This window comes from Anomaloglossus baeobatrachus, chromosome 4, assembly GCF_048569485.1.
Source record: "Anomaloglossus baeobatrachus isolate aAnoBae1 chromosome 4, aAnoBae1.hap1, whole genome shotgun sequence".
Classification (NCBI taxonomy): domain Eukaryota; kingdom Metazoa; phylum Chordata; class Amphibia; order Anura; family Aromobatidae; genus Anomaloglossus; species Anomaloglossus baeobatrachus.
This window is the reverse complement of record NC_134356.1, coordinates 476,389,056-476,411,570: the sequence shown is the minus strand read 5'-3', so window position 1 is coordinate 476,411,570 and position 22,515 is coordinate 476,389,056. Positions and strand designations below refer to the sequence as shown.

The window sequence follows — 22,515 nt, the reverse complement described above, 5'->3', positions numbered from 1 at the left end:
AATGGCAGAGTTCCAGCTGTCACATTCAGTGCCAGTTGCCCACACCGCCCCTGACTGTTTAACCCCCTAACTGCTGCGATCAATAGCGGTTGCAGCAGTTAGGAGGCTGGGAAAGAGAGGGTGTTCCCCTCTCCCTTCCAGTCGGGGCCCCCTGCAACTTATTCACTGGTTCTTGATCATTGCAACCTGAGGTCAAATGACTACCTCCCGGTTACCTGGCAACAGTGTCTTGTTAGGCCATGCCAGGAGCATGGTCTAACAAGTGTGCTGTTAGTATCAAACTGACAGGTGTAATGCATTGCTATGCTTCTAAAAAGTAATTCTCAATTACATGTAGGATATTGGTGCTCTCAGGAAACAAATGGACCACTCAGTTTGATGTACAATTTGTCCTATTGGCTATTAGAAAAACTGAAAACCTAGGGCTAAAAATATTTTAGTGGTGAAAATATTTATTCATTTTCATCATTTAATAGTATAAAATTTGGTGAGGCACATGTGGTGGTGTCAGCAGGCTCACTGCACCCTAGATAACTTCATTAAGCTGTGCAGTGTTTAATATTGGGTCACTTGTGGGGGAAAAATGTCTGCTGGGTCACTTGTGGGGGGAAAATGTCTGCTTTTCTAGCACCTCAGGCTCAGCCAATGTGACAATGGACCCTCAAACAATTTCAGCAAAATCTGCACTGCAATATGGCTCGCTTTCCCTTCTTCATTTTGCACTGTGCCTCAAAAGTAGTTTTCAATCACATATGGGGTACTGGCGTACTCCTATTACCCTTTTTGAACATTTAAAGGGAACCTGTCAGCAGATATTTTGCCCTAAACCTTAATCTGGCCAGGGCATGCGCAGAACGGTGGAGGCAGAGGGTAAAGCGCGGGCACGAGATTATGGGCGGGAGCTTGCTGATGAAAATCACAGCGCTGCCCATAATCTGGTGCCTGCGCAACGTCCCCAGCGGTCCCACTGTGCACAGTCCCGCTACAGTGGCACGGCACATATGTGAGACCTCGGACGCACTGGGCGGCGTCCTGAGGTATGTAAATGAGCATTGGGGGACTGCCTAAAGCGGCAGGAGGGACAACAGACAGCCCGCCCCCATGGTAGAATCAACAAGATTTTCAAACTGAAAGGTACCACTTAAACTATTTATTTTGATCTAAAAAGGGGCAGAATAACTATAGGAACCTTGCTAGAATGCAGCACAGGAGCTGCAGAAGGGGAATCTTTTAGGTTTAGGGCAAAATTTCTGCAGACAGGTTCCCTTTAAAAACTTGAGCTATACAATCATTGTATTGGAAAAAATGGGAAATTTTAATTTACTCAGGCCAATGTTACACATTTATGTGAATCACCTTTTAAAAATTCTCACTACTCCCCTAGATAAATTCCTCGAGAGGTGTAGTTTCCAAAATGGAGTCACTTGTGGGGATTTCTATTGTTTACCACAGGGGTGGGGAACCTCCGGCCCGCGGGCCGTATACGGCCCGTGACGACATTTTATGCGGCCCCCGGGCACATTCCCGGGGACCATTGTGCTTTGGTGGCAGCCGCGCTTTTCCCGGCTGCCGGCCCTTTAAATCCCACTGCCTGATGCCCTGTGGGTAGATGCTAGAATGTACGGGCTCTCTCCAGATCCTGACTTCCAGGACCTGACTGCAGCCCATACATTCTAGGCTTATCCCCGGCCTGTGTGCTCTGGTGGGCGGGTAAGCAGCACGCTGCGATAAAGTCACACAGAAGAGCTGCAGCAGGTTTACCAGCCTCCCGAAACTGTGCTGTGTGTGTGTGTGACTCTCCCTCCCCCTCACTGCGAGTACTCAACCCATCGCTGCCCCCCCCCCGCTCAGTGCTGTGTACCCCCTCGTACTGTGTGTACCCCCCAATGCTGTGTGTACCCCCCAATGCTGTGTGTACCCCCCAATGCTGTGTGTACCCCCCAATGCTGTGTGTACCCCCCAATGCTGTGTGTACCCCCCAATGCTGTGTGTACCCCCCAATGCTGTGTGTACCCCCCAATGCTGTGTGTACCCCCTCGTGCTGTGTGTACCCCCTCGTGCTGTATGTACCCCCTCGTGCTGTATGTACCCCCTAGTGCAGTGTGTACCCCCTAGTACAGTGAGTACCCCTTAATGCTGTGTGTACCCCTTAATGCTGTGTGTACCCCTTAATGCTGTGTGTACCCCTTAATGCTGTGTGTCCCCCCTCGTGCTGTGTACCCCCTCGTGCTGTGTGTACCCCCTCGTGCTGTGTATACCCCCTCGTGCTGTGTACCTCCTAGTACAGTGTGTACCCCCCAGTGCTGTATGTACCCCCTCGTGCTGTGTGTACCCCCTCGTGCTGTGTGTACCCCCTCGTGCTGTGTGTACCCCCTCGTGCTGTGTGTACCCCTAGTGCAGTGTGTACCCCCTAGTGCAGTGTGTACCCCCTAGTGCAGTGTGTACCCCCTAATGCTGTGTGTACCCCCTAATGCTGTGTGTACCCCCTAATGCTGTGTGTACCCCTTAATGCTGTGTGTACTCCCTCGTGCTGTGTGTACTCCCTCGTGCTGTGTGTACTCCCTCGTGCTGTGTGTACCCCCTCATGCTGTGTACCTCCTAGTACAGTGTGTACCCCCAGGTGCTGTGTGTACCCCCAGGTGCTGTGTGTACCCCCAGGTGCTGTGTGTACCCCCTAATGCTGTGTACACCACAGTGCTGTGTACCCCCTCAGCGCGGTGTAACCCCTCTCTGCTGTCCGTGCCCCCCCTAGTGCTGTCTGTACCCCCTGGGTGATGTCTATGCCCCCCCACCAGTGCTGTCCGCACCACCTAATGCTGTCCATGCTGCCACCAGTGCTGTCCATGCCACGGTGAGTGCTGTCTGTGCCCCCCTTATGCTGTCCATGCTCCCCAGTGCTGTGTGCCACCCCTCAGTGCTCTTAACTCGCTACTGCTGTCTGTACCCTCCCACTGCTTTCTATGCTCCCCAGTCCGTGCTCTCCTGTTGATGTCTGTTCCCCCAGACCTGTCTGTCTCCCTAGTGCTGCCACCCAGTGCAGTGCGTGCTGCCACCCAGTGCAGTGCGTGCTGCCACCCAGTGCAGTGCGTGCTGCCACCCAGTGCAGTGCGTGCTGCCACCCAGTGCTGTGCGTGTCCCCAGTCATGTCTGTGCCACCGCCAGGGCTGTCCATGCCCCCTACTGATGTATATGCCCCAGCCCCTCCTGTGATGTATATGCCCCAGCCCCTCCTGTGATGTATATGCCCCAGCCCCTCCTGTGATGTATATGCCCCAGCCCCTCCTGTGATGTATATGCCCCAGCCCCTCCTGTGATGTATATGCCCCAGCCCCTCCTGTGATGTGTACTCCCAGTGTCTCCTGTAATTTATGCGCCCCGGCCCCTCCTGTGATGTGTATGCCCCCAGCATCTCCAGACAGAGACAAACCTGGAAAAGCAGCTGTGAGAAACAAGATGATCAATATCACCGAACATCACAATCGCACCAAAGAGAAGCAGCTCCGGCCACCACAATAGGGGTGAGTTAATTAATCGTTTGACCAAATATAGCAGGGTTATTTTTCAGGTTGATAATGTTGTGCGGCCCCCAAAGGTTAGTAGGAAATTCCAAATGGCCCCCGGCAGTAAAAAGGTTCCCCACCCCTGGTTTACCATGTCAGGAGCCCTTCAAATGGGACATGGTGTGTTCAGTCTAGTCCAGCCAAAATAGCTCAGAAATTCAAATTAAGAACTTCATGGGTATCAGAATAAATTCACAAGAGGATTTGTTTTTTGTTTTTTTTTTAAATATATATATATATATATATATATATATATATATATATATATATATATATATATATATATATATATATATATATATATATATATATATATATATATATATATATATATATATATATATATATATATATATATATATATATATATATATAATTACATTTCTCATGCAAAAGTAACACAGACGTAAACCTAGAAAACCCATGACATTTTTATTTGTATCACCCAAATAACGAAGAGAACATAGATTATGCCGAACAGTGAATGGTGTTTTTACAAATTCAACAAAAATATAGAATTGCTGTTTTGTTTTTGTTCAAATTGCCTTAGAAAAAGTGACAACCACATCTAGTGCAAAATAGCACCAGTGACATCAACTACATTTTGGAATAAAAAGATAACCCCTCATACAGCCACGGTGGCATAAAATTGTGAAACGTATGGCTCTTAGAATTCCGGAACCCATTAACAATTGTTTTATTTCAAAAGCTTCTTGTATAAAAATAAATCAGCCCACAGACATTTGGTATTGCCATAATCGGGCTTACCTGCACATTAAAGTATTATATTGGCAGTCCCAGAAATACTGTGGTGCGTGGATAGTCGGGCCGGTTTCACGTTGCATGTCAAGAAGTTGAAAATCTGAAGGGGCATTTAAAAGCAGCACTCCAATTAAAGGGATTGTCCACTACTTTTACATTGATTGCCTATCCTTAGGATAGGTCATCAATGTCTAATTTGCCGGCTGCGGTCTGTGACTGCGGTAGCAGCAGGTGCCGGACATGCTCAGTTCCGGAGCTGCTCCACCAATTGATGGCCTACGTGGCCGGGTACTACACATCTACCACCTATTTATATCAATAGAAGGCGGATGTACAGTAGCAGGTTGCCGCCGCTATCGGAAGGCGGGGCAGCTCTGGAACTGAGCATTTCTGGCTGCCTCCCCAAGACCAGCTCTTCGGCGAGGTTGAAGGCTGTTGGACCCCGACTGAGTAACATTGATGGCCTATCCTAAGGATAGGTCATTCAAGTATAAAGTAGTGGACAAACTCTGTTAAGATTCCAAGAATGCCACAATTCAAAAATAAAATATTTAGGCCAAAACTGGTTGTGATACGAAGGGCTAACCATTTAGCACAATGACTATAATTGTTGGCTGTCCTCAGATTTGTGATTGGATTTGTGGCATTCTGGTTACAGTGTTCTATATTTTTGGAAACTGACATAGTCTTGGCTCATGGATGATATAAGCGAACCTCAGTAATGCTAATTATATATTATCTATTCTTGTGTTTCGCAATTTTAGTCAATAGGGGGCTTGTTAAAGAAAGAAACAAAAACCTAAGTTAAAGATATTCTAAACAGTCTGTGAAAAGTTCTTGTACAGAGTGCCACTAGCCCGGTGATGTCAGAGCCAGGCTCCGTGCACGGTGTAGATAGACGCAAGTGTGACGGCCTTTTACTGAAGAAGTGCAAATGTATATTTTATTCTCTGGAATTTAATTGATATTGTATGTATTTATTTTTTTACCAGGTTCCTAGATATCATTTTTTTTAGTTTTATTGAAAATGTAGCAGTTAGTAATTGACACTCTGCATCTGATTCCCACTCCTAACTTTTCCACGTGTTCACACCTAAGGGTGTATTTCACATATTGTCTACACTGATATTTCCATTACCGGGTCTTTTTTATATAGTGTTTAAATGACAATTATTTGTCAATCCATCAAATTGTCAAGGACTATAAACCTCCAAGGTTGGTTGATTTAGATTATGAATCCTTATATTGCAGTTTTCACTTTTTTTTTTTTTTCTGCACGCATTAGTCCTCATAGCGCCCTACTAAAATCTTCTTGGTTTATTCATCCTTGTTGGTCTAATTAATTGCAATTTAGAGGCCTATTATGATTTGAAGAATTTATCACATATAATCCGGATATGTAATGAGTTAGTTGGTGGTCCGATCCCCACCAGTCGACAGATCGGGGCACTTTTTATCTCACTTAGAAGGCAGTGGCAGTGCGCATGCATATCCACCATGTCATTAATTCTCTATGGGACTGGCCAATAAAGTATTTGGCTTCTTCAGGCAGTTCCCCATAGAAAATTAATGGTCTGGCAGTGGAGCATGTTCGTTGCCGCTTATTTCTAATGGGAATAAAAGAGCTCTGTTCTGGCTATTGGTGGGGATCACCCTCTGGGACCTTCACTTGATCTTTACGTTTTCACCTGTCCTGTGGATACGTGATAAATTCTTCTAATGGAATGAGACTTTCTGGTAATTTCAGCAAGGCTTGAATGGGTCTTGTTTGGGAAGTCTTTGGCTTTGCACCTCTTGAAGCAAGGTGCTCTTCAGGCTCCCGATACCATATAAAACCTGTAAAGACTGTAGAGCTTTGTATCTTGGGTACCAAGCCAGCTAGTTTGTCTGTTCCCCATGTTTCTGTCTTTGTCTTATGTCACACAAGTTGTCATTTAAGAAAAAGAAAAAAAAAATATAACAATCATGTCTGGGGCCAAAGATGCATCCACACTTTGTGTTTGGGCTCTTGTAGTGGTAAGGATCATTGTAATGTACGGAGTTTCATATAGCATGACACCACTTTTCTCCTGCAAGTGAAAAAGCAAAACCAGTTTCTGGTCCTTCTCTATAGATATGTGTTTTATATAAAAAAACATTATTTTTTTTTTTTGTTTCAGTCTTTTTGCTGCCAGAAGGGTGCTCACTACAAAGCCCCTCTAACAGCAAATAGATGAATGCGATCATTTCCAAGCAGTTGTGTTAAAGTTTAACTTACATCTGCTATTTGAATAGGTTCCAGACATGGCGGGCTACCCTCACATCCGCTACATTTCATCTGGATTGGATGGAAGGTCATTCAGAGTTCCTTTCAGGGGAAATTTTGAGGTTTGTAACAGAATGTTAGCTTTTTTGCTGTCATGTTTTTGAGCAACACGTCTCTGGAATCTTTCCATGAGGTTGCTGTGTTCTTGGTGTTTTAAAAAGGATACACAATAAACTATTCCCCCCTAATCAGATGCAGAGTGTTAATATACGTTCCCCATAAAAAAGATACAGGCCACTTTGTAAGTTTCCTGCAGATGTCTTTAGTGAGCATCTTGGAGTGAGCTGATAGGCAAGGAATTAAACCCTATTTTCATTGATTTATTCTACTGTGAAGTTCAGTATTCTTTTACATGCATATTGATGATCATACAGTGGTGTGAAGAAGTTTGTCCCCTTCCTGATTTTATTTATTTTTACTTTATTTTTTTGCATGTTTGTGTCGCTTGTTTCAGATCACCAAACAGATTTAAATATCAAAGATAACACAAAATGCAGTGTATAAATAAAGGCCTTTATTATTAAGGGACAAAGAAATCCAAATCTACAGGGCTTTGTGTGGAAAAAGTGATTTGCTCCTAAACCTAATGGTTGGGCCACCCTTAACAGCTACAACTGCAATCAAGTGTTTGCAATAACTGGCAATGAGTCTTTTACAGCGATCTTGAGGAATTGTAATTCAGCCACATTGGAGGGTTTCCAAGCATGAACTGCCTTATGGTCATATGCCACAGCATCTCATTCAGATTAAGGTCAGGACTTTGACTAGGTCACTTCAGTCTTAATTTTCTTTTTCTTAAGCCGTTCAGAGGGGACTTGCTGGTGCATTTTGGATCATTGTCCTGCTGCATGACAAAAGTGGGCTTCAGCTTGAGGTCACGGACAGATGGGTGGACATTCTCCTTCAGAATTTTTTGGTAGATAGCCGAATTCTTGGTTCCATTTACCACAGCAAGTCTTCCAGGTCCTCCAGGAGCAAACCCACCCCAGACCACTACCACCACCATATAGTATGTTCATTTTCTGAAATGCTGTGTTACTTCTATGCCAAATGTAATGGGAAATACACCTTCCAAAAAGTTCAACTTTTGTCTCGTCAGTTTTCAGAGTATTCTCCCAAAAGTCTTGGATCATCAGGATGTTTTCTTTCAAAACTGTAACAAGCCTTTACTTTCTTTTTGCTCAGCAGTGGTTTTCGTCAGGCCATTTTTGCCCCATCTTTCTTATGGTGGAGTCATGAACACTGACCTTAACTGAGTGAGGCTCGCAGTTCTTTGGATGTTGTTGCGGGGTCTTTTGTGACCTCTGAGTCATCACTGCGCTCTTGGGGTAATTTTGATCATCTGGCCACTCCTGGTTCACCACTGTTTTATCTACCAGTTGTAGATGATGAATCTCAATGTGGTTTGCTGGAGTTTCAAAGATTTAGAAATTGCTTTATAACCTTTTTTCCTGGCTGATAGATCTCAGCTACTTTTGTTTCTCATTTGTTCCTGAATTACTTTGGATCTCAGCATGAAATCTAGTTTTTTAGAATCTTTTGGTCTACTTTGCTTTCAGGCAGGTCTTATTTAAGTGATTTCTTGAAATGGGAGGGGAGTTGGGAGAAGTTACTATTTCACAAGGCCCTGTAGGTTTGGATCTATTTTTTCCTTTATTAATAAAGACTTTCATTTGTAAACTGCATTTTGTGTTATCTTTGTCTAGTATTTTTAAATGTTTAATGATCTGAAACAATTCAGTGTGCCAACACATGCAAAAGAGTAAAATCAGGAAGGGGCTAACACTGTTTCACACTTCTAATACATGATTCATTTCTTTTATTGTTTTATTGCACCCTGTAATACTAAAACGCTTACTGTTAGCATTCCATTTGATTTGTAATTAAGCAAGCTATAATGTTTGTCCAGTATGTAGTTTATATACCAATTGATTCCATTTTACTGCGTATTGCAGCTTTAGTCATTGTGTATCCTCTGTATTCAGTAATTGAGATGTGAGCAAAAGTTAACAATTATATCGATGGTGGGCTACAAAAAAACACAGGCCTCGTTATCCAAAATGTACATAGTACAGGTTCCTAGCATATGACTAAACATACTAGAGATGAGAAATTTGTCCAACAATGAGGGTCTGTGTTCCGTAGCCGCTGATGGAGCCCTGCAAAATGTCTCCTACTTTGTCATCCGCTGTTTCCCTTGGTTAGCCGGCGTGGCATGATATCATGTGTGCATTGAGGACGTCTTGCTAAGCTGGCTAATCAAGAGGAACAGTAGATGACAGAGTAGGACACTGTTCGTAGGGCTCCATCTAGTGGCCACGAAAAAACCGACCCAGCCACTAGAAGAGTATTGCTCATCTTTAGAGCATACGGAAACTGGTTTATACATATATTTGCTCTTTCAAATGTGGCAAACTAACTTGAGTCATGGTGCTTCAATTACAAAAGACATCTTTAATACTATTGCATTTGAGTATCTGCTACTGGAGGCAATCCTTTGTGCCTCTTACCTTCTCTCCACCGCATATGGTCACCCTAATGTGTAGCCATGGTGGGCAGTAACATTCCCAGCCTTGTAGTGTCCACGCTGTGTGTTGGTTGTGTACATTCCATTTGTTCCTATTGGGAAAGCTGCTTATCTTAGTGCCACACCGCAGACTAAAGGTCCAGTCACACTAAGCAACTTACCAGCGATCCCAACAACGATAGGGATCGCTGGTAAGTTGCTAGGAGGTTGCTGGTGAGATGTCACACTGCGACGCTCCAGCGATCCCACCAGCAACCTGACCTGGCAGGGATCGCTGGAGCGTCGCTACACGAGTTGCTGGTGAGCTCACCAGCAACCAGTGACCAGCCACACTTGCAGAGAGCAGGGAGCAGCGCACACTGAGCGCTGGCTCCTTGCTCTCCTAGTTACAGCACACATCGGGTTAATTACCCGATGTGTGCTGCAGCTACATGTGCACAGAGCAGGGAGCAGCGCACAATGCTTAGCGCTGGCTCCCTGCTCTCCTAGTTACAGCACACATGGGGTTAATTAACCCGATGTGTGCTGCAGCTAAATGTGCACAGAGCAGGAGCCGGCACTGACTGAGAGCGGCTGAGGCTGGTAACAAAGGTAAATATCGGGTAACCAAGGACAGGGCTTCTTGGTTACCCGATGTTTACATTGGTTACCAGCCTCCGCAGAAGCCGGCTCCTGCTGCCTGCACATTTAGTTGTTGCTGTCTCGCTGTCACACACAGCGATCTGTGCTTCACAGCGGGACAGCAACAACTAAAAAATGGCCCAGGACATTCAGCAACAACCAACGACCTCACAGCAGGGGCCAGGTTGTTGCTGGATGTCACACACAGCAACATCGCTAGCAACGTCACAAAAGTTGTTCGTTAGCAGCGATGTTGCTAGCGATGTTGCTTAGTGTGACGGGGCCTTAAGGCCCTGTGCACACGCTGTGGATTTACTGTGGACTTTGCCGCGGTTTTGCTGCAGTCATTCACCAGCAAATCCTATGGGTTTTAAAAAATGCTGTGCGCACGCTGCGTTTTTTTTTTTTTATACCCGCGGATTTACCGTTGCGGAATTAATGAGCATGTCACTTCTTTTCTGCAGGTACCTGCGTTTTTTACCATAGATAATGGTAAAAATCCACAGGGACCAACCTGTGGAAAATCCGCAGCAAAACCGCATGCGGATTTCACTGCGTTTTTTTTTTTTTCTTTTTTTACCGCGGGTGCGGCATTCTTTTAAAAGGGTCCGGATTTTCCTTAAGAAAAAGGCACTTTCTAGTGCATACATAGCCTAAAGATGCCCATACACATTCAATACTTATCGGCCAAATGTTTTTTTCTTTGTCGCTCTATTGGGAGACCCAGACAATTGGGTGTATAGGCTATGCCTCCGGAGGCAGCACAAAGTATTACACTCAAAAGTGTTAAGCCCCTCCCCTTCTGCCTATACACCCCCCCCGTGCTCCCACGGGCTCCTCAGTTTTTATGCTTTGTGCGAAGGAGGCAGACATGCACAGCACAGCTCCACAGATTGGTCAGCAGCAGCTGCTGACCAGGTCGGATGGAAGAAAAGTGGGCCCATATAGGGCCCCCAGCATGCTCCCTTCTCACCCCACTCTTGTCGGCGGTGTTGTTAAGGTTGAGGTATCCATTGCGGGTACGGAGGCTGGAGCCCACATGCTGTTTTCCTTCCCCATCCCCCTCAGGGCTCTGGGTGAAGTGGGATCCTATCGGTCTCCAGGCACTGAGACCGTGCTTCATCCACAACTCCTGTGGAGACTGCTGGATAGGAGCCGGGTTCCGTTCAGGGACATGGCCCTGCATCTTGAAGGTACTCTGTATCCCTGTAGGGACCGCGCACGGCAACACCTCAGCTTTGCTGGGTGTGCTAGTGCACCGGGGACCGCGGCGCTGACCGGGTCTATATGTGCCATTACACACTCAGCGTCGCTGAGTGTGTTTATATGTAGGGGCTACCGCGCTAACCGCCGCTGCCATGTGAAACTGCGGCGCGGCTGGGACTTGTAGTTCGCCGGGGACTTCGGCGTCGGCCACGCTTTTACGGCGGCGACGCTTATACTCGAGTCCCCGGCTTTCTTGCGGCCTAGCTTCCTTTTTCCCGCCCTCAGCCCTGACAGGCAGGGGAAGGGCGGGACGCTGCACGGAAGAGAGGGACAAACGAGCAGCATGAGGGCTGGAGCATGCTTTGCATACTCCACTCCCCTCACTGTGCACTGTGTGAGACGCCCACGGCTCCCTCCTCTCGTCAGGACGCCGCAGCCATTCCTGTCAGCTCCTGCGACGCTGCAGAGAGGGACAAACCCTGGGAAACCCAGACACGGTCTCTGGTGGCCTCACAACCGCTTTAGGCGGCTGGTAAGCAGCACCTGTGGTGTTAGCCCCATGGTGCTGTAGTGTATTGATACATTCTGTGTTATTACTATATACTTTACACTGTTTGAGCACAGTTCATTATGGCTATTTACCCTTTTGTGTTAATCAGGGAAAACAATAGCATGGCGCCCACAAAGACAGGGGTGCCAAAAAACAGGATTATTATGCTGCCTGCGCCGCTTGTACGACCCAGCTGCCGGCAGGTCCCATTGACCCTCATTGTGTGCAATGTGTGGCCCCTGTGACTCTTCTTCAGCCAGAGCATCTGCTAAGAGGGGCCCAGGGGGAGACACCTGTTGACACGGTCCTTAGTGACGGGGATGGAGTTTGCAAAACTCTCTGAGACTATGGCTGAGATACTAGAAGCCTTGCAGTCCAGGCCGGTATCTCAGCAAAGGGACTCTGTTGAATCATTGTTCCCTGGCCCCCCTCAATTGGACCAACAATGTCCTCCCGGGATACATTCCAGGCTGAGGGTTCTGACTTAGACCCCAGCCCCAGACCGACTAAGCGGGCTCGCTTAGAATTTCCCTCGACATCATGTTGTTCAGGGTCTCAGCGGGGGGAATCTCCGGTTGATGATGCGGAGACAGCTGATCAGGATTCTGATCCTGAGGGCGCTCTCAATCGTAATACTCCAGACGGGGACGCCATAGTGAACGATCTTATTGCGTCCATCAATCAAATGCTGGATATTTCTCCCTCAGCTCCTCCGGCGGAGGAGTCAGATTATCAGCAGGAGTAATTCCGCTTCAGGTTCCCCAAGTGTACACAGAGTATGTTTCTAGACCATTCTGATTCCAGAGAGGCAGTCCAGAATCACCATGCTTGTCCAGATAAGCGTTTTTTCTTAGCGCCTTAAGGATACACGTTGTCCTTTTCCACCTGACGTGGTTAAAGGTTGGACTCAGTGTCTCAGAGTGGACCCTCCAATCTCACAGACTGGCGGCTAGATCATTACTTGCAGTGGAAGATGGAGCCTCGCTCAAAGATGCCACTGACGGGCAGATGGAGCTCTGGTTGAAATCCATCTATGAAGCTATCGGAGCTTCTTTTGTCCCAGCATTTGCAGCCGTATGGGCGCTACAAGCTATCTCAGCAGGTCAAGCGCAAATTGAAGTAGCCACATGCACGGCCGCGCCACAAGTGGCATCCATTACCTCCCAAACCTCGGCAACGCTATTAGTGCTGTCCTGGACTCTGCGAGCTGTACGGCGGTTGCGGCCGCCAATTCGGTGGTACTCAGGGCCTTATGGCTACGGGAATGGAAGGCAGATTCTGCTTCCAAAAAAGCGCTTAACCAGTTTGCCAATTTGTGGCGACAGGTTGTTTGGCGAGCGTCTGGATGAAGTCATCAAACAATCCAAGGGAAAGGATACATCCTTACCCCAGTCCCAACCAAACATATCCCAACAGAGGAGAGGGCAGTCGAGGTTTCGCTCCTCTCGGGGCGCGGGCAGGTCCCAATTCTCCTCGTCCACAAGGTCTCAGAAAGACAAAGGAGCTCTGATGCATGGCGGTCTAAGTCACGTCCTAAACAGACCACCGGGGGCGCCGCTAACAAAGCGGCTTCCTCATGACTTTCGGCCTCCGCTAGTAGCATCCTCGGTCGGTGGCAGGCTCTCCCGCTTTTGCGACACCGGGCTGCCACAAATAAAAGACCGCTGGGTGAGAGTTATTCTGTCTCACGGTTACGAGATAGAGTTTACCTCTCGTCCCCCGACTCGATTCTTCAGGTCATCCCCGCCTCCCGAGCGAGCCGAGGCTCCTCTGCAGGCGCGGCGCACTCTGACGGCTGAAGGAGTGGTGATCCCTGTTCCTTTTCAGCAACAGAGCCACGGTTTTTACTCCAACTTGTTGGTGGTCTCAAAGAAGGACGGGTCTTTCCGCCCGGTCCTGGACCTGAAACTGCTCAACAGACGGGTAAAAACCAGGCGGTTCCGGATGGAATCCCTCCGCTCCGTCATCGCCTCAATGTCCCAAGGAGATTTCCTTGCATCAATCGATATCAAAAATGCTTATCCCCATGTACCGATTGCTCCAGAGCACCAGCGCTTCTTGCGCTTCGCCATAGGACACGAATACCTGCAATTCGTGGCACTGCCGTTCGGCCTGGCAACAGCCCCACGGGTTTTTACCAAGGTTATGGCTACTGTAGTAGCGCTCCTACACTCCCTGGGTCACTCGGTGATCCAGTATTTGGACGATCTGCTGATCAAGGCACCCTCTCTAGAGGCATGCCAACGCAGCCTTGACGCTACCCTGGAGACTCTCCAGGGTTTCGGGTGGATCATCAATTTTCCAAAGTCAAATCTGACACCGGCCCAATCGCTGACATATCTTGGCACGAAGTTTCATACTCTCAGCGATAGTGAAGCTTCCGCTGATCAAACAGCAGTCACTACGGAAAGGGGTACAATCTCTCCTTCAAGGCCAGTCACACCCCGTGAGGCGCCTCACGCACTTCCTGGGGAAGATGGTGACAGCAATGCAGGCAGTCCCTTTCGCGCAATTTCACCTGCGTCCCCTTCAATGGGACATCCTATGCAAATGGGACAGGAAGCCGACGTCCCTCGTCAGGACCGTCTCCCTCTCTCAGACGACCAAAGCTTCCCTTCGGTGGTGGCTTATTCCCACTTCATTAGCGAAGGGGAAATCTTTCCTACCCCCATCCTGGGAAGTAGTCACGACGGACGCGAGTCTGTCAGGGTGGGGAGCGGTTTTTCTCCACCACAGGGCTTAGGGTACGTGGACCCAGCAAGAGTCCTCGCTTCAGATCAATGTTCTGGAAATACGGGCAGTGTATCTTGCCCTGAAAGCGTTCCAGCAGTGGCTGGAAGGCAAGCAGATCAGAATTCAGTCGGACAATTCCACAGTGGTGGCATACATCAACCACCAAGGCGGCACACGCAGTCGGCAAGCCTCCCAGGAAGTCCGGCGGATTTTGATGTGGGTGGAAGCCACGGCCTCCACCATCTCTGCAGTTCACATTCCAGGCGTGGAAAACTGGGAAGCGGATTATCTCAGTCGCCAGGGCATGGACACAGGGGAATGGTCCCTTCACCCGGGCGTGTTTCAGGAGATCTGTTGCCGCTGGGGGGTGCCGGACGTCGACTTCATGGCGTCCCGGCACAATAACAAGGTACCGACGTTCATGGCACGGTCTCAAGATCCCAGAGCTCTGGCGGCAGACGCCTTAGTTCAGGATTGGTCGCAGTTTCAGCTCCCTTATGTGGTCCTCCGCTGGCACTGTTGCCCAGTGTGTTACGCAAGATCAGGGCCGACTGCCGCCGCGTCATCCTCGTCGCTCCAGACTGGCCGAGGAGGTCGTGGTACCCGGATCTGTGGCATCTCACGGTCGGCCAACCGTGGGCACTACCAGACCGACCAGACTTGCTATCTCAAGGGCCGTTTTTTCCATCTCAATTCTGTGGCCCTCAACCTGACTGTGTGGCCATTGAGTCCTGGATCCTAGCGTCTTCAGGATTATCTCAAGACGTCATTGCCACTATGAGACAGGCTAGGAAACCAACGTCCGCCAAGATCTACCACAGGACGTGGAAAATTTTCCTGTCATGGTGCTCTGCTCAGGGTTCTTCTCCCTGGCACTTTGCCTTGCCCATTTTTTCTGTCCTTCCTTCAATCTGGACTGGAAAAGGGTTTGTCGCTCAACTCCCTTAAGGGACAAGTCTCAGCGTTCTCTGTGTTTTTTCCAGAAGCGCCTAGCCAGACTTCCACAGGTACGCACGTTCCTGCAGGGGGTTTGTCACATCGTTCCTCCTTACAAGCTGACGTTAGAACCCTGGATTCTGAACAGGGTGCTGCTGGTTCTTTAAAAATCACCATTCGAGACAATGAGAGATATTTCTCTCTCTCACGCCTTTCGCAGAAAGGGTTTTTTCTAGTAGCAGTCACTTCACTTCGGAGAGTGTCCGAGCTAGCAGCGCTGTCATGCAGAGCCCCTTTCCTGGTTGTTCACCAGGACAAGGTGGTTCTGCGTCCGGTTCCGGACTTTCTCTCTAAGGTGGTATCCCCCTTTCATCTCAATCAGGATATCTCCTTACCTTCTTTTTGTCCTCATCCAGTTCACCAATGGGAAAAGGATTTGCACTTGTTAGATCTGGTGAGAGCACTCAGACTCTACATTTCTCGTACGGCGCCCCTGCGCCGCTCGGATGCACTCTTTGTCCTTGTCGCTGGCCAGCGTAAAGGGTCACAGGCTTCCAAATCAACCTTGGCTCGGTGGATCAAGGAGCCAATTCTCGAAGTCCACCGTTCGGCTGGGCTTCCGGTTCCCTCAGGGCTGAAGGCCCATTCTACCAGAGCCGTGGGTGCGTCCTGGGCTTTGAGACACCAGGATACGGCTCAGCAGGTGTGTCAGGCGGCTACCTGGTCGAGCCTGCACACTTTCACGAAACACTATCAGTTGCATACCTATGCTTCGGCGGATGCCAGCCTAGGTAGACGAGTCCTTCAGGCGGCGATTGCGCACCTGTAGGAAGAGGCCGTTTTACGGCTCTCTTACGAGGTATTATTTTACCCACCCAGGGATTGCTTTTGGACATCCCAATTGTCTGGGTCTCCCAATAGAGCGACAAAGAAGAAGGGAATTTTGTTTACTTACCGTAAATTCCTTTTCTTCTAGCTCTAATTGGGAGACCCAGCACCCGCCCCTGTTTTTTTGTGTACACATGTCGTTCATGTTGAATGGTTTTCAGTTCTCCGATATTCCTTCGGATCGAAGTTACTTTAAACCAGTTTATAATTCTTTTCCCTCCTTCTTGCTTTTGCACCAAAACTGAGGAGCCCGTGGGAGCACGGGGGGTGTATAGGCAGAAGGGGAGGGGCTTAACACTTTTGAGTGTAATACTTTGTGCTGCCTCCGGAGGCATAGCCTATACACCCAATTGTCTGGGTCTCCCAATTAGAGCTAGAAGAAAAGGAATTTACGGTAAGTAAACAAAATTCCCTTCTTTTTCTTCAGTAGCTTCTTGCCACCCCTACTAACGCATGCATGCATGCACACTCTGATCGGCCAAGCATCCGTTCGTTTTCAAAAGGAAGAGGGTATCAGAAAAGTACAGACTGCAGATCTCTCCTGAGAACAAAAGCATCAGGCATTTAAAATTTTAGCATTCTTGTTCTGTGGCCTAAGATTATTGGGCATGAGGTGATATTTGGGAAGATGGATGAAACTGTCTAAGAGAAAAACTGTCGCACCTGGCATCTAATCACAACACCGCTTTCAATGAGTTTTCTACTCTTGAAAAATAAAAGTTGTGCTGTGAATAGTTACTATTGGCAACAGTTTTTGATTGAAACCTTTTTCACTAATCTTAATGCATTTGATGTGACTGTAGACTGTAAAATAACCTATTCTGGAATGAGTGTAAAAAAATTATCAGCTTAAGGCCTAGGACACACGGCGAGAAAAACGGTGCGAGTGGAATGCAATAAAAAAACGCATTCCACTCGTACTAATATTATTCTATGGGGCAGCACCAATGAGCGATTTATTTTCTGAACCCTAATCGGACCAAGAAAACAGTCGCAGCATGCTGCGATTATAATGGGATCCTGTTCTACATGCACCCATTCAAGTCTATGGGGCGAGAGAAACATCGCACCGGTGTAACGCGAGAGTAGTGTGATTCTCGCATCAGCCGGCAACGGAGGAGATAGGGAGATAAAGCCTGCCCTCCCTTCCGCAACTGTGGTCTGATTACACGATCGGACCACAGTCGCATGACACTCTGCTCCCGCTGTGCGAGCATGAGCCTAGTGTCATGCGAGCAGTCGCACAAATCCCTGTGTGGCCCCGGCCTTAGTCTCCAATCCAAAAAATCCTCTGTTCTCGAGATATTACAGCTTGTTGACAAGGTTACAGGCCACCTCGGAGTTGTCGGGCTTCGTAGGCAAGAAGCTCACTCTTGCAAGTTGTGGCTGTTCATCTCCTAAGCGCCACTCTGAAACTAGTTGGATTTGGCCATACTCTGTGTCACTGTGCTTCCCTCATCCTGAAGAGACAAAGGTGTCTCAGCTAGCAACATGAGAGGGGGCACAGTGTAGACAAATTGCCTAGACTTGCCTGCCCGACCCATCAAGCTTCAGGAAGCCAGTAGGCAAGGGAGCAGTGTGCTCCTGAAGATTGAAAGAAAAAACCTCTTTTAAAGGCTACTAGATTTTAACGGAAAAAAAATCCTACATTTTTATAATATTTTAATTAACCTCCTCACGACCGGCCGATTTTGCACTTTCCACTTTTTTATTTTTCGCCTTCCTTCTTCCGAGAGGCTAACTTTTTATTTTTCAGTCAATATGGTCATGTGAGGGCTTGGTTTTTGCGGTATGGGCTGTACTTTTAAATGAAAGAGTTTTACCATATAGTTTACTGGATAATGGCAAAAAAACCCATTCCAAATCCAGAAAAATTGCAATAAGTGCGATTGCACCATTGTTTTTGAGATTTTATTCAGTCTTGACTATGCTAAAACTGATGTGTGGGTGTGATGCCTCAGGTTGGTGCGAGTTTGTAGGCACCAAACATGAATACGTTTACTTTTCTCTAAGGAATTAAAAAAAAAAATCAGGAGTTTGCCCAAAAAAAGTAGCGTACGTTTTGCAACATTTTCCGCAACCCATAGCATTCTCATTTTTCGGGATCTATAGCTCAGTGACGGATTATTTTTTGCGTCTCGAGCTGACTTTTTTAACCGTACCATTTTTGCGCTGATGCTACATTTTCATCGCCTGTTATTGCATTTTGTGCAAAACTTGTGGCAACCAAAAAACGTAACTTTGACGTTTTGGAATTTTTTTTTTTGCCGCTACGTTGTTTACCGATCATATTAATTGATTTTTGATTGGGCGTTTCTGACGCGGTGATACCAAATTTTTTATTTTTTTTTTAACCCTTTAATTTTCAATAGGGTGAAAGGGGGGTGGTTTGAACTTTTTTAGGTTTTTTTTTTTTGTTTTCTTTGTTTTTTTTTAACTTTTCATATTTTTGTTTAATTATTTAACTAGGTCTCCTAGGGGACTATAGCAATCGGCAGTCTGATCGCTCAATGATTTCTGCCGATAAGAGCGGCACCGCTCAGACCGGGAGAAATGGTAATCTCTTGTAACAGCCAGTACTCAGCTGTTTGTTTACAGGACCTTATTCATGGAAGCACAGGAGTCATCACATGACCCTGTGCTACCATGACAACCACCGGAAGTCACGTGACTTCCAGTATCGGCCTGTAGGTAAAGTTTCAATGCGATCGTGGGTATAATGGCACTGTCACTTATTGACAGTGCCATTTAAGGGGTTAAAAGGCGTGCCTGGCAAGCTCAAATTTCAGCTGTATAGATCAGTTGAGATTTGCGCCGATCTCCCCTGGCTGCCAGCAGCAGCTGGGGGAGATTAACACTATGACCGCTAGGACATAATTTTACCGCCTGCAGTCGTTATGGAGGTAATCCAGGTTTTTGTTGCCACTGGCAAGTTCATCTTGTTTAATAACCTTTTCAGCCAGTAATTTCTTGAAACCACTGAATGAATGTCCCTATGCAGAGCTGAGTTAGATTTCTATATGTGCCTCTGCCTATATAACACAATGGCATTCTTTTATTCTAGACTATGTAGAGGCCAGGAATTCCTAGGGCATCAAAGTGGTGACTGGTATATTACTTCTGAAAACCCAGATCAAGATTTTTTTTTTTATTTTTGTATGGTGTAACCTATGCTCCTCACCCCCCACCCCCCCACGACTAATTATTTGTTCTTCAATATGTTGTACCCAGACAACCCCTTTAAGCATAGGTGCCAGCAAACTTTCAATAACTAGTAATATTTTTTCCATTGATGGTTATGATTTTCTTCTTGCAGGAGCTTATTCATCTGGAGGAAAGGCTTGGAAATGTAAATCGTGGGGCTTCACAAGGGACCATAGAGCGATGCACATACCCACACAAATATAAGAAGGTAAGAAGTGAAAATGTAACCTTCCTCATAATATTGTCTCCTAAGCCATTACGTTGCCTAGTCATTGCTGCACAGCCATATCCCTATTTTCTGTAATTCCTGCTCCGGTGAAAGCTAGTAATGGCAGCTGTCGAAGCAGGCATAACTCTCTCCCCTTTCTGCTGATTAATTTTTTTTGTTGTCACATGTGGGTTTAATAGATCCATGAGATCAGGTTGAACTGTAGTATAGATCCCTCTAGGCAGGCCGGGAAATATAAAAACCCCATTAGTATACACGTGCAGATGTGACCTTGCAGTGTGGCCCTGGGCGTTTGAGATCCTGAAATAGCACTTGTAGGTAACACATATAATGCAATCCCAATTTACGTGCTAAGAGCATTAGAATAGTTTTCATGTATTTTTGTATTGTCGTACATGTATTCCTAAAACTGGTCTTTTATAAAGTTTGCCAATAATTTCATCTCTAATAAGGTATCCACTGATTGGTTCTCACAGAGGAAACTGCATGGCAAACAAGATGGGGAGGAAGCCACTGAGGAGGACACTGAAGAGAAATGTACCATCTGCCTTTCTATATTAGAGGAAGGTGAAGATGTCAGGTAAGGTACCATCCAAATACTCTATTGATGAGGTACAAAGCCGGGTGGAGCATTTTCTGTAGATTATAGACAGCATGTCTTTTGAAATACAGACAGTTATATTAGTGTTTTTCCTATTGTGTACATTATATATGTGAGACTCTATTCACAGGACTCCAGTCCTGCAGCCAGGTCCGTATTCTGTAACTGCTGAACTGGATCCCTGCGAATAGCCTCCTACCTGACTGCCCAACTTAGTTCCTTCCTCTAAGAACATCAGAGATTAAAGAAAAAAAATCATTGGTGTTATTTGCTCCTTAATACACCCCCATAAAGTTAGACAAATTTTGATAGGACCACCATTCTAATCAGGTTTGTCAGACTGCCTAAGCTGTCAGGGGACAGGAGGATCTGACATGTTTGATCGGCTTTGTTCTGAAACGTCCTGGGAGCGCTCGGCAGGATGAGTTCTCCTCTAGCGTATGGAGGGGCTTTAGAGGTTTTTTTAAAATTTTGTTTTAACTTAGTCCAGGTATATGACCGCCTTCCTATTGGCAAAGCAACTGCTGTGATATTTCTGCATATCTGCCTTTTTTGCCCGAGGTATTTTGCTGTAAATACTGGGTGTAGACACCCCTTTTGACTGGGCGCCTCACCATTGTGAGCAGAGGACACCAGTATGACTAGTATATGATAGTTTGAGGTCCTGGAATAGCTTTTGCACTAAAGTCCATGAGATAAGTTAGGGCACTGGTATTTTCTTAGAATCGGTTTATATAGAAAGTGGGGATTTTTACTAATCTTGTTTTTTTCCTTCCTCTAGGCGCCTTCCATGTATGCATCTCTTCCATCAAGTGTGTGTGGACCAGTGGCTGATCACCAACAAAAAGTGCCCCATTTGTAGAGTGGACATTGAAGCTCAATTTCCTACTGATAGTTGACATTTTTTTTTTTAAATTGGTAATAATGTGCCCCTTCACTCCTTTCGGTACTGCAGCCAACCAAAGATGGCATGACCCATGTTGAAATCCAGAATAAAGTTTAACTTCTAAAATCATTAAAAAAGATGGCATGACTTATGTGCACAGACGTGGAAGCATTAAATCTGGTGTCGGCTCTGCCTCAGTATACAACTAATGCTATAGACTACCATTTGTATACAGATCATATTTAGGTCCTTTGCTGCTTACAAAGCAAGGGAGAGTTAAATGTATTTATACAGCATTTTTCTTGTTTATTTTGTTTCTTTCCATTTCCATTATTTTGTTTTACAGGTTTTTTTTGTTTGTTTTTTTTGGGTTTTTTTTTTTTATATGTATTTTTGCATGGTTTCTCGTATTGCATTTCTTTGCACATTTATGGGCTTTGTGAACCCTTAAACTTGCAGGCAAGATCTAGCTGCTCTAGTCGGTAGAATTGTGAGTCTGTGTGGGCGTGTGGATTTTACATAGTCCCAGGCTAAATGGATTTCACTCATTACTAACCGTGAAATCCTTAATTTAATCAATTGTTAATTTTTAGTTTGTACGTATGAAAGTTCTAGTTGTCAAAAAGGAAATTAATGTATGAAAACATTCCTTATTTTTGGGCTGCTGTATAAAACAAAAAAAGTGCTAATTGAGATGACGACATTTGTTTTAATGCTGAGATCACACTGCTTTGAGAATAACTAGAATAACTATTTGCCACCCATTTTGTTCAGTTTCCGCAAAGGTGTTTTTAAATCACTTTTCAGCACAATGCAAATATATTTAAATGTCGATATTAAGGAGTTTAGACTGCTGTTCACCTATTTATTTCTTTATGGATGTGATTTTTCTTTGCTTCTGTGAAATCGCTCTAACAAATTGTCCAATAGCAAGTAGTCAGGTACATGTTCTTACTAATATGGGTAAGAAGTCTCCAACAATTCTAACATTTAATGTATAGTCTTAATAGCAGCTGTTATATGGCAGGTGTCCATGCATCCAGAGAACTTTTTCAAGGTCCCCAAAAACTCTCGCATAGAAAGTTTTTGGTTTAATAAACTTAGCTAAATGAAAGCTGATTGTGTGTCTTTATTTCTTATTTATAATGTAAGGGGGAAGAGTTTATATTTTTTAGGCACAATTCAAAATTGATAAAAAATGAAAAGCATAATAATAGTCAGGCCTATTAATACCGTATTTATAAGACTCATCAGATTATAAGACTCATCCCAAATTCAGAGCAAAAAAAAGGGTCCATCTTATAATCCGGTGGTGTCTTCCGGTAGGCGGTGGCAGCAGTTGTGGAGTGAGGTCGCAGGAGGCAGGGGCGGTGGGTGTCCCAGAAACTGGCGGCTCTGGCTGGGGCAGCTGTGCTTCGGGGGATGAGGGCTTCAAAGAAATGGCGCTTGGAGTCAGCGCAGATATAGCTCTCAGCTCAATGGCAAGTCAAGATCTCATCTGCGCAAG

At 46.1% G+C, this 22,515-nt stretch overlaps 1 protein-coding gene across 3 annotated transcripts in view; it reads left to right on the top strand.

Annotated features, from left to right (window-relative positions):
* The window catches only part of RNF111 (ring finger protein 111), a 103,342-nt gene extending 81,220 nt beyond the window's left edge, over positions 1-22,122 (top strand). Inside the window, exons 11-14 of one of the 3 annotated variants that reach the window (XM_075345719.1) lie at positions 6,597-6,689; positions 19,405-19,500; positions 19,998-20,101; positions 20,904-22,122. In XM_075345719.1, coding sequence (XP_075201834.1) covers positions 6,597-6,689; positions 19,405-19,500; positions 19,998-20,101; positions 20,904-21,021 — 411 coding nt within the window. In that variant the 3' untranslated portion in view covers positions 21,022-22,122. Of the gene's footprint in view, positions 1-6,596; positions 6,690-19,404; positions 19,501-19,973; positions 20,102-20,903 lie in introns of all 3 variants that reach the window. The other 2 variants (XM_075345718.1, XM_075345720.1) reach the window with 2 other exon arrangements.
* Positions 22,123-22,515: the final 393 nt, after the last annotated feature.